This window comes from Fusarium redolens (genome assembly GCF_020744475.1).
Source record: "Fusarium redolens strain MPI-CAGE-AT-0023 chromosome Unknown BKA55scaffold_5, whole genome shotgun sequence".
NCBI lineage: Eukaryota > Fungi > Ascomycota > Sordariomycetes > Hypocreales > Nectriaceae > Fusarium > Fusarium redolens.
In genome coordinates, this window is record NW_025763668.1 from 1,422,733 (window position 1) to 1,435,955 (window position 13,223).

General features: G+C 47.6%; 6 protein-coding genes and 1 non-coding gene across 7 annotated transcripts; 3 read left to right on the plus strand and 4 right to left on the minus strand.

Annotated features, from left to right (window-relative positions):
- Positions 1-486: 486 nt before the first annotated feature.
- BKA55DRAFT_639363 (amidohydrolase 3) lies at positions 487-2,300 on the plus strand (the record flags this gene model as incomplete). The annotated part of the gene is made up of 2 exons (XM_046197106.1): positions 487-1,781; positions 1,837-2,300. The coding sequence occupies exons 1-2, from the start codon at positions 620-622 to the stop codon at positions 2,298-2,300; spliced, it is 1,626 nt and encodes a 541-aa protein (XP_046052096.1). The 5' UTR covers positions 487-619.
- On the minus strand, positions 2,288-4,826 carry BKA55DRAFT_724434 (uncharacterized protein). Its single transcript, XM_046201077.1, has 4 exons — positions 4,278-4,826; positions 4,192-4,220; positions 4,037-4,138; positions 2,288-3,978 (listed from the first exon to the last, which is right to left on the minus strand). Exons 1-4 carry the CDS (start codon positions 4,436-4,438, stop codon positions 2,306-2,308), a joined length of 1,965 nt encoding a protein of 654 aa, XP_046052097.1. The 5' UTR covers positions 4,439-4,826; the 3' UTR covers positions 2,288-2,305.
- Positions 4,827-5,650: 824 nt separating this feature from the next.
- BKA55DRAFT_662037 (uncharacterized protein) lies at positions 5,651-6,557 on the minus strand. The gene is made up of 2 exons (XM_046197615.1): positions 5,918-6,557; positions 5,651-5,856 (listed from the first exon to the last, which is right to left on the minus strand). Exons 1-2 carry the CDS (start codon positions 6,466-6,468, stop codon positions 5,757-5,759), a joined length of 651 nt encoding a protein of 216 aa, XP_046052098.1. The 5' UTR covers positions 6,469-6,557; the 3' UTR covers positions 5,651-5,756.
- A 701-nt stretch (positions 6,558-7,258) lies between these two features.
- BKA55DRAFT_562481 (uncharacterized protein) lies at positions 7,259-7,710 on the minus strand. Its single transcript, XM_046192288.1, has one exon. The coding sequence runs from the start codon at positions 7,675-7,677 to the stop codon at positions 7,429-7,431; it is 249 nt and encodes an 82-aa protein (XP_046052099.1). The 5' UTR covers positions 7,678-7,710; the 3' UTR covers positions 7,259-7,428.
- A 779-nt stretch (positions 7,711-8,489) lies between these two features.
- BKA55DRAFT_592135 (uncharacterized protein) lies at positions 8,490-8,960 on the minus strand (the record flags this gene model as incomplete). Its single annotated transcript, XM_046195345.1, has 2 exons — positions 8,490-8,814; positions 8,893-8,960. The coding sequence occupies 2 exons, from the start codon at positions 8,958-8,960 to the stop codon at positions 8,490-8,492; spliced, it is 393 nt and encodes a 130-aa protein (XP_046052100.1).
- A 2,109-nt stretch (positions 8,961-11,069) lies between these two features.
- On the plus strand, positions 11,070-12,849 carry BKA55DRAFT_562486 (S-adenosyl-L-methionine-dependent methyltransferase). The gene is made up of 9 exons (XM_046192289.1): positions 11,070-11,255; positions 11,304-11,333; positions 11,394-11,484; positions 11,539-11,580; positions 11,629-11,783; positions 11,832-11,869; positions 11,919-12,056; positions 12,105-12,524; positions 12,571-12,849. Exons 1-9 carry the CDS (start codon positions 11,211-11,213, stop codon positions 12,602-12,604), a joined length of 993 nt encoding a protein of 330 aa, XP_046052101.1. The 5' UTR covers positions 11,070-11,210; the 3' UTR covers positions 12,605-12,849.
- Positions 12,850-13,055: 206 nt separating this feature from the next.
- Positions 13,056-13,154, plus strand: BKA55DRAFT_t113. Its single transcript has one exon. It is a non-coding gene; the product is annotated as a tRNA-Ser (tRNA).
- Positions 13,155-13,223: the final 69 nt, after the last annotated feature.

Below are 13,223 nucleotides of genomic sequence, written 5' to 3' on the forward strand. Positions count from 1 at the left end.
TGCCTTGTGGCTATCTAGGGCTTCGTATGTTCCCGACCGCCGCCCTTCATCACAAAGCAGAACTACCAAATTACTTGCCAGGTAGTTCAGACCAACCATTCCCTTTCAGTAGTCTGACTCCACACCGTGTGAAGGAATTCGTTAGCATCCAATGATGATCCAGCGCTCAATGAACCAACGATGCCACCCCAGAGTAAGGCATACCGATAGATAGAGTCGTCAAGTTGCAGTACTTAGAGCAAGTCACAACAGCCTCAAAGAAAGCGCTTTGCCTAGTCTGGGCAAAAAGTGCGATGTGTGGGGAAAGTGACTTTGTTTCTCAGTTGAGGGGTAGATAGACTCACACGAATGGGGTTAGCACCCTTTGCTAGGATCCGATCATGATTGACATCTTGATCTACTGGTATCAGACAGTTCAGCAAGGCAAGCTGGTCAGCTGTTCACGGAGCATGTGCGATTACTGTAGCTTCCTTTATCGCTGGTATCAATTCCGAAGTTCCGGGTTCCGGACGTCCGATACTATTTAACAGACACCTTACAAGAGACATTTTCTAGTTTGATTCCATGTTCACAATATAGCTATTATTCGTGTATCTATTGAAAGGTCGTCCTTAACAACATGAAACCATCCGTCGCTGCTTTCATACATGGTCGTGTATATACCGTGAATGACAGGCAGCCATGGGCCGAAGCCTTTATTGTTTCCGCATCAGGGCGTTTCGATGCAGTTGGAACCAACCGAGAGATTCAAAAGCTGGCCAAAGAGCAAGGCCTACCCATCCATGATCTGGGAAATACCTTCGTCATGCCAGGAATCCACGACGCACATACGCATCTCCTGGTAGCCTCAATGCAGAAAATGAGCGAAGTTAGCATTGGATCAGACAGCACCGCTGCCACCATCGCTGAGAACATCAAGAACGGACAGGCAACCTGTGCCTGCACACATGCTCATATCAGAGGAGATTGGCTTATTGCAAACTTCTACGCAGGACAGAATTTTCCGGACGGGAAGATGGATCGGAAGTATCTAGACGATGGCTTTCCTGAGCAGCCAGTGCTTGTTCGAGATGTCTCTTGCCACAATGTGGCCCTCAATACCGCAGCTCTCAGGCGTGTTGGGTATGGCGCTGATGTTGAAGATCCCCCCGGGGGAAAGTACATGCGTAGGCCGGATGGTCAGTTGACCGGGGAATTAGTGGAAGCAGCATCAGCTGAGGTCTTGGCCAGCTTGCCTCAGCCACCGGTCTCGTTTGTGAAGGAAGCTCTTATCTATGGAATCAATATATCTCACAAGTTCGGCATCACTTCGTTACAGGAGGCGTCTGCAAATACCCTCTATCTTCAGGCCCTTCGAGAGCTGGACAGTGAAGGACGACTGGACATGCAGATCTTCCCTCACATTGTTCATGCACCAGAGAGCTTTGCTCAGGAGAAATCCGAGAGCCTGCATCGACTCATCGATGATGCTGATGCTTTTTGCAGTCAGCACGTTGATGCACGATTTGTGAAGTTTTGGATGGATGGGGCGCCCATACCGCCTCACTTCACGCAGTGCGATATTGGAGCGGATGGGCTTCCCAACGAGGACAGGCTACTGCTTACTTTCGACGAGTTGTTTGCCGCTTTGACCAAACATGATGCGAGGGGATTGACATGCAAGATTCACTGTGCCGGTGACGGCTCTGTAAGGCGAGCACTGGATGTTCTAGAGCGAGTTCGACAGTCGAATCCTTCAGGTCCAGTGCACGAGCTGGCACATTGCAACGCCATTCATCAAGGTGAGAGGACCCATTCCATCATGCGTACCGAGCGAATACTGACACGCTTCTAAAGATGATATTCTCCGAATGGCAGAATTACGAATCACGGCCGAAATGTCACCCGCGATATTTCATGACACAAATCTCACATCCAACTATCCCCATATCTTCAAATGGCCGTTCAAGGAGCTCCAGGATACTGGTGTCCATGTCACAGTAGGCTCTGACTGGTTCTTGACCGATACACCAGACCTATTCCCAGCCCTGTCGGCCGTCGTGGAGCGCTTTGGTACGCAGGAGGGCAAGACGGCGAAAGAGGTTGGAGGTGCAAAGATCTGTCGCGTCATAACGCTAGCGGGGGCTGAGGCGGTAGGCAAGGCTTCGGAGATGGGAAGTATTGAGCCAGGAAAGAAGGCGAATTTCATTGCGGTTGATCAAGACTTGAGTCGTGGTGAGTTTAGTGGAGCGAAAGTGCTGAAGACATGGTTTGAAGGAAGGATGGTTTGGGAAGACACAAACAATGAGGCATCTATTTAGTTTGGTCACACAACAGGAGCCTGTCCCGGCGACCATGTCCCTGCGTTGCTTAGACTGAATACAACGGGTGCTCTAATGTCCCTTTCTCGAGAAAGTCTTGATACCGCATCACCATCAGAAAAGCCCATTTCGCTCAACCCATCCAACTCATCAGCCTCTCGAAGAACCTCGGCTGGAGCCTCGACCTCAAACACAGCCTGGATATCACCGTGTGGTGAGAAACCTGTGAACTTCCACATTCTTGAAACTTTGGCAGCGTCAGGTCCAAAAGTCCATAGGCGTCGACGTTCATAAAAGCCGACGCAAAATAAAAGAGGCGCATTAACGAGTCGTGCGAGAAACACGTGAATGGAGTAGAACTCTAGAGATGACAGGAAGGGCTTGATAGGGAGCAGTACCAGCAAAGCAAAAATGTTGAATGGTGGCGGGTAGGCGAAGATGGCATCGCTTTTCACGCCCTCAAAGGTGAGAACTGTCTTTCGAAACTGGATCTCGACATCCTCAGATGTGACTATGGTGCTGAACCGATTGGTGAGAAGTGAGACGAGAATTGTGAGAAATAGAGTATTGCCGAGAAAGGCAAAGGCAATGGTCAGTGCAGGTCCTAGGATGGCGTGAAACTGAACAGACTCCTCAATGCCAGTCCCGTCCAACCCGAACCAGATCCACAGTAGCCATTTGATGATGGTGAAGTCGTTCGGAATTGAGCCATCTCCCGGAGAAAGCCACTGCAGCGCTAGCAGAAACCCGGTGAAACACCATATTGCGAGGAATGTGAGGATCAGAAACTCCTTCATCATTGCGTGAAGCGAGATAAAGACGATATGGTCTGGCAGAATGTTGAAGGCCAGTCTCGTCAGAAGAATTGGAGACGCGAGACAGAGTATGTTATGCGCCATGCCATTCTGCACACTGCTTACGGCAAACTCATAGGCTCGAACAGTGATGTAAGCCATGAAAATGACGGTGTATGAAAGATCCAAGAATGACCACAAGGTCTGCGAATGAATCATCCACCCGTGCTCGATGATGGCAGCGAGTTCATGAAGAACCCAGCCGGCAGAATACAGAATGAAGACAACCTCATTTCCAGTCAAGTTATCGGGATCTCGATACTGCATCGTGTACACATATAGAAGAGTGAGGATGATGTAATGCACTAGCTCAATGATGTAACGGGTGCGCGGGACCACGAGACGATGATGGTCAAGCAGCGGCGCCTTGCGCGGTTCGTACAAAGACACCGGGAGGTACTCATAATGGTTGGGGAGAATATCAACGAACGACAAGGGCGTGTAGACGATTTGGCCACGGTACACTGCATCAATCACTCGTCTGCATCCCGAAGAACTGACAAAATTCTTACTCTCGGATATAATCGCGAGCTCAAGTGCAGTTAGCTTCCTCTCATGGCCACCACGCCTTTGAATCGGCCATTGTGGATAGCGCCCGTATTGTTCAACTTCGGGCGGAGCACCATGAAATGGGTCAAAACCCTGGACCAGGATCTTGGAGAGTAGGAGTAGACCGTCTAGACCTGGGTTATCATCGTGAAAGTTACGCAAAATCTTGATAGCTAAGAGCTCGCATAATGTTGCTCTTGCTATGCTGGTGCTTTGGTCAATGACGCTGGACTGTTCACGGAGGAACTGTACCCGATTTGCGAGGAGACAGTATACTGGGATAGTCAGTATTATAGCAGGGTATTTCTTGGCAATTAAAAGTGTATCGCGCACCGATGGAGTAGTCGTTCTCGTCATACAGACGATCTACCAAGGGACGGACAATGAGATGGTTGACTCGCGGACTCTTCAACTGTTCCAGAGAGTAGGGGTCATCTAGTGAACAGTATTAGATGGCATACATCGGATGATAAGACGTTGATATGCACCTATACTTGCTAGCACAAATTTTCTTATCCTACAACCGATATCCTGTCAGCAGGTTGCATTCTGTGTAAATGTCAAAGATCAATACCGATGCAGGGTGACAAAGACTGAAGTTTGGGGCCATTCGCCGTCGTGCTCAGTGTCTGTTTCTGTCCCGAAACTTGCAGCTGCATCATTCAGTAACGTGCTCTCGTCTGGTTCGACGATGTTCCTGGAATTCAAGGATAGGCCATCCAGATCTTGGCTCATTTTACTCCCACAAAGACAGATTGAACACAGGTTGCAGAGGAATAGTTGAAGTCTCCAAGGGCCTGCGTCTCACCACCTGTTTTATTCACAGGGGGGTGGAGCTGTCATCTTAGTTGACTATGTGGATCAAAGCCGCCAAGTTCGGTCTACGATGCTACAGGTAGTTGGACTTGGAGGCAGACCTTTCTTCAAAGCTGATCAGAAATCAACTCAATCATGATTGTGCTTACTATTGCACACTGATGCTCTCCTGATCAGCTTAACTGGTCCAGTTGTGAAGTTCCCTCTTCTCTCAAAGGTCATCGTGATACCCCAAGCGAGCCTCAGTTCGCATGACATGGGGTTGACAAAGTGACAATCGGTTTGGGGCTGTGTTGTGAAATGACTGCGCCCCCTTCGGTTGCATCCGGCTTGGCCAACACCAAGCATTTTATAGCTCCATCATATCAACGGAAAGGCAAAAGCTCTTGTGCCTGTGAATATGACGTACGCGCCAATTTCCTTGGCGTCGTGCTTGTGGGGAATGGATCGTCAGTGTCAGATGCTTGGTTTTATAGCACTGGCGAGATTGGACAGACTGGATAGCGCAGCGGTGTGAGTCGTGGTGAGCATGATATGACTGGATAGGAAACGAGCAAATAGCGGTGTTAGCGAGGGACAGACTGAATCAAGAGGGCGTGTACGACAGAAGTAGTATCAGTCGGTACCGAAGCTCAATTGAAGCAATGACAACTGAGTGGATGCTTATTCCAGACAAGCTTTTTAGCGCTGGGGGTAAGATCAAGGGTCTACGATGAGAATGTGCACACCTCGGAGAATTCTGTCTGATCATTGCTACTTGTTCAAAGAATCACTCGTGACGGCCGTTTACGAGGCGGGGTTTGCATGGAATTGTCTCGACCGTGAGGCATTTTATTTCCCTGCTGTCGTTGTCCTTTTACGGGCGCGAAATTACGGCTGCGACGATGCTGTTCTGGGACTGATCATCAGCCCTTTTGTAGTGGCATCAATTGTAGCTGTCAAGTATTTATCTCAGCTTGCGATTAAGCTTAGAGACTACAGCGGTACAGTGTGGTCTGTGTGGAGATACCCTGTAGCTTTTGGAGCTTTGACAGGATCAGCGAAAGGTAAACTTACCCCTCATAGGCGGCCTCTTGGACTGCAGGGAGACTTCGTTGCAATGAGACAGATTTCGTAATGAGAATCATATTCCAGGCTTTGAATCTAGTACACTGTGAAACGCCTTGGCCATGCTCCTGGCAAATCGCTCGTCATTTTCTCATTGGTATCTTCAACGCGTGCCATGTCCATCATATCATTATCTCGTAGCTTGTGAATGATATGCTCGTCCTCGGGCCCCAAATGAATGCACTGCTTGCGGTTTCGTCAAATTTATTAGGGTTGCCAGATCAACGCGACTTCATAAAATAGAGGAAACCTTGTCAGCTAGCTTTCATTCAAGATGGTGATACAACTGACCATAATGGGCAAGTCCTCGATCTTCCAATCAACCAAGGATCGATGCATTGTGGGTGAAATAGGTGACCGCACGGCAATTTCCTCAAACCTGTCCCTTCAATGAAATCTTCAGTGCAGATAGAACACGCCGGAGAAGTGCGTTCATCTGCTTGTCGTGCGTTTCTGTCGCTGACATTCGGAGAGCGGCTCGACATGTTAGGCATTGTGAAATAGCGCTGTAAAGCTTCGAGTTTCGGTTTTCGTTGCTTCCGGAACATTGATGGAGTCATTTGAGCTTGTGTGTGAATCTGCTTGGAGTGTATTCGAGAATGATATGTCACGGTCGGCATGTTCTCCACGGTGACCTTTCCCAAGCCGGAGCTCGTTCGAAATCGCGGAAGCTGTGTTTCTAAAGGTCGTGGCATATGGTTGTTTCGCAAGAGCCAGTGTACGAAGCAGATAATGCTGATGATCAGGATGACTACAACGCAGAGGATGATCCCCCACATTGTAGTCGTTTTGTTGTCATGGTTGGTGTCATGGCTATTTGACGAGTCTCCGGATTGTGCCATGAGTGCCACGGGTATTGTGGGTTGCAAGATTCGAGAGACAAACAATGTTGAAGAGCAATATCGGGAGTTGGTTCTTCAAGAGTCTTGTCTCTTGCTGGTCTAAATGATTGGTTGTTGTTTTTCTGACATCAAATATCCGAAAGAAGAGCGCTGATTGGTCTACGCGGGATTTGTTTCCAAGGGGTCTGAGAGCACATGCCTGACCTCCCTTCGACATGCCGGGAATGCGGTCAAAACGATCGCTGAGGGGTGTATTTAAAATTTCCAGGTACATTAAAGTAGTGGAAAAAGGACCTTGAACCAAATTGAGGCCAGTATAATTGGGGTTCATATGTTTTCTATGCCTAATTCACTAAAGCTTCCATCATCCACGGCTACGGCAGCCATCAACACAAATTCAGGACATTCGTCACAGAGCCACGGAGACTTCATCTAACGTTTACTACATTCATATAATTGGCTATGGTGTATTGTTACTGCTGAACATGTATCTAGCGTGGCTTGTGGTTGCAAAGATATGCATATCGCAGAAGAATGGTCTTTTCGACTGAGCGCAAGGTCACATTGCAAACGAGAGTTCCATCACCTTCGAAAGTGAGTGCGCAGTCACTGGTAAAGGAGCGAAATGCCAAATACCAACAAGTCCCCAGCTTTCACAACGGCCCTCACGTTAAATCCTCGAAAAAGGCCGCTGCTATACAGGCAAAGTCCGTAGGAGCAAAATGCCAGTAGCGAGATGAAGCGCGCGATAAGCTTCAGCTCTCAGTCATGAATGAGCTCAGAAGCAGTTGTCGTCCCCAATTCCCTCAGCGTCCACCACTTTCATCCGCCTTGGTAGTGATTCAAGACATTGGAGGTAAGTAGTCACCATGACCTACATGCTCAGAGATTGTTACACATATACTTTCAGCGTGGGTACTCCAAGAGACAGAAGGGCTGAGACCAACGAAGAGGCATCCGCTAGTGACCATGTAGCTTTGGCAATGGAAAGGGCCATGATCGCGGATGTGCGCTTCTCCATTGCGAGAACACGAGCAAACTTCGTACGTGTTTAAAGTGTCTCCTCTGGCTTTGGGTCGCAGCCTTCATTTTTGGTAGCCAATAAGTGGGATACATGGTCTCGCGTTGTTTGTAGACACCCTTACGATAGTCTTCCGGTTTGGTGAAAGTCCAAGGCTTGGTTTCGGTGTAGGTGTAGCCAAACTTCATAGTCTGGCGGAGATTAACAGAAGTTGGTAGCTTCCTGGTGGAAGGGCGCAAAGGGCGTATCCAAATTCTCTTCCGTCTCTGCTCCTGTTATCCAACAGCCCCATTCGGAAATCCTGGTGGTCTCCTAGGCCTTTGGATTTCTTGGGTTGGAGCAAAGGCCTTCCCAGATCGACACGACGCGACCCATATTCCTAGCGCATGGTGAGCATCATGATGATCTAGTACGCTATGGAGAACGTACTTGTGATAGAGCCAGAGAATCGGTTCAACAGACGAGATGAGACATCTGCTTATATGCCCAGTTCTGTGACCGTTGAAGTTGCCCATCTCTTGTCTACCGACAAGACCATAGTATGAATAGTACTGTGAACTCCTCAATACTTCCAAAAACCCTGAGCGCTGACCTTGGCCGGCCGTCCCTGCTCGTCAAGGCGCGGCATGCACCTGGGATATTGACTGTTGGCACTGTTATCCCTGCCTTGGGGCCCCTCGACCTTTTATGCTGCTTGTGAGCCCATGAAAGCTTATACTGGCAGAGGAAACTGGAAAAAGGGCTTAGTCACGTGCTACGAGGAATCACAAATCCTCTTCATAGTTTCCTACAGTTTAGAAAAGACAGGGCCAAAGTGAGCATTACGGTCAGAGTCTTAAACTCCTGCTTGTCGGTCGCATAACTTGGAACAATGCGACATCACGGCGAAAATCGTGTTGCTGAAAGTACCCATCATCATTAATAAGGGCTAATTTTGACATCTAATATTTGTCCATGCTGCTGCGTCCCAATCACGCATCGAGACCCTTAATAAATCTTTTCATTTGGCCATGCAGTGAGGTGAACCATCGTTCGCCGCATAGCATGTAGTAGTCCTAGCTCGTGGGAGCAGGGTCCACAGTCCTTTCTTGATTTCCTCCTTGGTCCAACCATGGTTATCCACGGGAAAGTAGACAAAGTAATTTCGATTAGGGAAGGTGAATGCATCGATTTGGGCGAAGCGGAAACGGGGGAATCCACTAATTGTTTCACCAGCAGGTACGTCGAACTGCTTGCACTTCTGGGGGGGCCGAAAGCCTTTTGGAAAGATCCATATGCCTATGGGGTCTGTTTGGCAGAGGTGAGGTAGCTTTACAATTTCATATCTCCCTGCAGCTTTAGGCAGCATGGCACCTTGTGCGACCCAAGGTGTTTTGTTTTCGAGAATCTCGGGCCGGAATCACAAAGCTTCGGCGGGAGATGCACCGCCGAGTGGGAGAGCTCCGAAAGACAGGAAGGTAGAGAGCTTCATGGTGACTTTGAAGACAAGAAAGTTAGCGTTTAGGAGTAGCAGTAGAGTGGTTTGAGGAAGCTTACAGTCGCAATTTGACGCTTGGTCGCGATGTTGTTGGTGTAAGTGATGGTCTATCCAGAGATGCAGACTCGCTCGGGCTTTTGTACCTCTCAGTCTCTTCCTTTTGCAAAGCCCTAAAGGCTTAATTGCAATATGCGATTGTGGCTGCTTTTAGGTACAAGCTTATATTGAGAGAGAGAAAACGCTATTGTGCCCCCATCACCTGTGTTGGCAGCCTAAAGCTTATCCTTATGGCCAGCATGTAGCTCCATAACTCTCTGGTGATGGACGCCTGTGCGGCTCTTATATACACGACTGTCAGTCTTGCCGCCGCCACTTCTTTCGAAGACAGCAACAGAGTCCTCATTATGTCCAAGTAGTGATGTCATCCCACTCAATTTCTGAAGTTGAACGCCCATTACTCTGTGTTTACAGCAATTAAAGTCAATCATTAGTAAAAGGGTGGTGCAGGCGAAACTCGAAACCAACTGTTCCATGTGCCCAAACCTTGTGGCGGTTCTTTGATACAATTGAAGCTCATGTACCGATTGTTCCACTAGCCGGCGTCAGACGTTTAGCACAGTAAAAGACGGTAAAGATGACTTCTCCCGAGAAGTCTGCTGGCATGATATCTGCTCTGAGCGCCTTACAAGAATCTAGGTCTTTGCAGTCAACCTCTCATGACTTCTTAAGATACCGGCGCTTTATATGAAATATCATCTTATATTAGTGTCCAACACCTTGTGTATTACCTTGTGTGACGCCGTATGACCTGTATTTTGCCGATATTTGGCTACTGAAAACCTGGTTTAATTGGCGGACCTTCAGCTTAAACAACTGCAATGCTTAAAATAGCAAGACAAAGAATGCTGTGCATAGGGCTAGAGGAGCACAGATGACATCCAAACATCAAACATAGATAATTCCGGCAATCAGAGCTGGATTCCGCATCATGTCGTTATTGTGGCTGAGGGCTCCGCCTGCTACCTGTATTCTTGGTGGCTTGAAACTCTTGTTGTTCTAGAATTGAGGCGGGAAAAAACTTTATCCCAGGCTCTATGACTCTTTACATGCCTTTATTGTGTAGATATGCTCTAGCGAGGAGGGTATAAGTAACTTCAAGAGCGGCATCAAGATAACTATGTCGACCATTCGGCTTTGCTTCCTCCTTTGTGACCGAGACCAGTTGTAATTTCATTTGGGGCACATCGAGTATCATCATGTTCAGCATCGTATTGAGTATCCAGAGATCAGCGACCACTTGTATTAATCATCAACAAGAAACCAGGCTGACGGGGTAAGAGAGGTAAATAAAGTGTCAAAAGGCCATCCAATGATCTCTGTACATATTGCCTTCCAAAAGCTTGAGTGAGTTGGGGATTCTTTAATGTGTTGGCTTGATATATCTCGTTGAGATATTATAAGCTTTAACTATCAATTAATGATCTTGGGGGATTGCTAGAGCTTTGACAGCAATGGCCGCGTTCTCTCTTGCGGCTTTCATCGTGACGCAGAATTTCAACGAGAGGCCAGCCTGGAATTATGTATCATCGAAACACCACTATCTTGCCCTGAAATGTATATCCAGATCTTGAAAGGAAAAAACGACAAATGAATTACAAATCCACTCTCTACCAAAGATTCTGAGCTTCTCCTTTTATGAACAGCATCGACTCGTCCGCAGCGCTTGATCAGATGGGATCTGGCACTTTCTATTGACAGCACTTACTAAAAACATAACGGAAAATCTTGCTTGAGCAGAGTGTCTTTTTGGGCGTATTATGCAAGTCAAAAGCTGAATGGCTGTACCACTCGTGGGGTTGACGGTGAACTCTGCCACTTTGGGTCTGACACCGTAACGCCCCGTCCGCTGCCAATCGGAACCCGTCCAAATGCCTGACACCAGACCACTTCTCAACGCCTGGGACCAGTAAGAAAGGGCTCTTTTAGGGTCTTTCAAGGAATGACAGTAGGCGGAACTTCGGCAATCGCTTCACTGTACATATTTGGCAGTGTCTGCAACGCTGTCATGCATGTTGGTCGTCAGTTTTGTAGCACAGCATCGGACGAGAAAAGAGAAAACAATGCAGGTTTTGAAGCTCGGGTCATGTGCATACGACATGCGGCATTTAAGTTCCCATTGACAAACATTTCACGATAGTTTTTGGAGCTTCTCACAATTTGACAGCAAAGATCTGCAATACTACAATGACGACTATTGAAGCGCATCCCGTCGTAGACGCCGACGATAACGTTAGTTCCCGCTGGAACTGACCCACTGAAGCTAGCTAACGGCCCCAGCATTCTGATGCGGACTCGTCACTTGGTGCGGTATGAGATCAGATGATGCCCATCCTTCAACAGATGTCTGTTACTGATCTTATCGCATAGGATAACGCATCCTCGACAGATAGCTTGAGAAGTTCAATTCTTGATTTCCGTCAAGAAAATGGAAGAACATACCATGCTTTTCGAGACGGCAGTATGTAATGCATTGGTATAACAGCCAGCTGATCATTGACATGGCCAATCACAGAATACAATCTCCCGAATGATGACGAGGAGAACGAAAGATTAGGTAAGTACCTCATATACTGCTAGAATTTACTGATCAATAACAACCTAGATCTGCAACATAATCTGTTCCTGCTTACTCTTGGCAACAAGCTCGGTTTGAGCCCTCCCAACCTGCCTGACTCGAAGGTCAAGCGTGTCCTCGATGTTGGCACTGGAACGGGTATCTGGGCGATTGACTTTGGCGATGAACATCCTGATGCGGAAGTGAGTTGTGCCATCAGAGTTTATCCAGTATAGCAGTTGACAAGACAGGTCATTGGCGTTGACCTCTCGCCAAGCCAGCCAAGCTTGTATGAGTGAAGTTTCCGGTTGATCTTGAGTACTACTGACAAATCTCAGTGTACCACCGAACGTTCGTTTCGAAATTGATGATATCGATGAGGAATGGACATACAGCGAGCCGTTCGACTTCATTCACAGCAGATTTATGAATTTCAGCATCCAGAACTGGAAGTCGTACTTCACCAAGATCTACCAGTAAACCATGTCTCATTGTTATCAAATGAACTCTACTGATGCAAGCAGGAACTTGTCTCCAGGTGGCTACGTTGAACTGCAAGATGTTGATGTCATCATGGGCAGCGACGATGGAACCCTCAAGGAAGACCATACCATGTACAAGTGGTGCAGACTTCTTGACGAAGCAGCCGGAAAGTTCAATCGCTCTTTCGAACGTACGGCCAATTTCAAGGATATGCTGAAAGAGATCGGATTCGTTGATGTTGTTGAGACGCGCTATAAGTGGCCTACCAACCATTGGCCCAGGGACAAGAAGTATAAGGAACTTGGCCAGTGGAATAATGTCAATGCAGCTTCTGCTCTTGAGGCATTGACTATGGCACCTTTTACGAGAGGATTGGGCTGGAGTCGTGAGGAGGTTGAGGTTTTCTTGGTCAAGTTGAGACAGGATTGGAATAACCCCAAGATCCACGCTTATTGGCCTATGTGAGTATAATTCTTTTCGACGAGAGTTGTGGCTAACTGTTCATAGTTGCGTTACTTATGCTAAGAAGCCCGAAGCGTAGTGCTGCTTACAAGATTAACGGCTTCAGTGGAATGTAGACCGCATGGAATGACGGGCATGTTACGCATTACAACAACACCAGAGCTGACAATAAAATTAATCACAATATTTTTATAGTGCCCCCGATAAATTTTAAGGCGGCGCTCTTTTACACCTCTTTATAGACTGAGTTTATGGTGAAGTGACCACTGTTATGAAATGCCTTTTGAACGGGCAGGGTATTCGTTCTCGGCCTTGTAGTTCCAGTGAGGGCCTGGCAGTGACGCGAAATCGCTATTCAGGAACTGCAAAAATATTCAGCTTCTGGAGATATTTTGTTAATCAACAGGACCAGATTAAAAAACGAAACGTAGTTTCCATGTATCTCAGCACTCCTAGAGTATACCGCAGGGGTGAATCATGTATTCCGCTCATATACTCATATTCGAACCGTATGTGCTCAACGAACTCAGGACAACGTGGCCGAGTGGTTAAGGCGATGCCCTGCTATCTCTTCCGAGACATCATAGGCATTGTGTTCGCACGCGTAGGTTCGAATCCTGCCGTTGTCGATGTTCTTTTTTTGCTCGTTCCAGCGAATAGATCAATCGAGTCTGATTCATTCTTGTAGCCTTGATGAT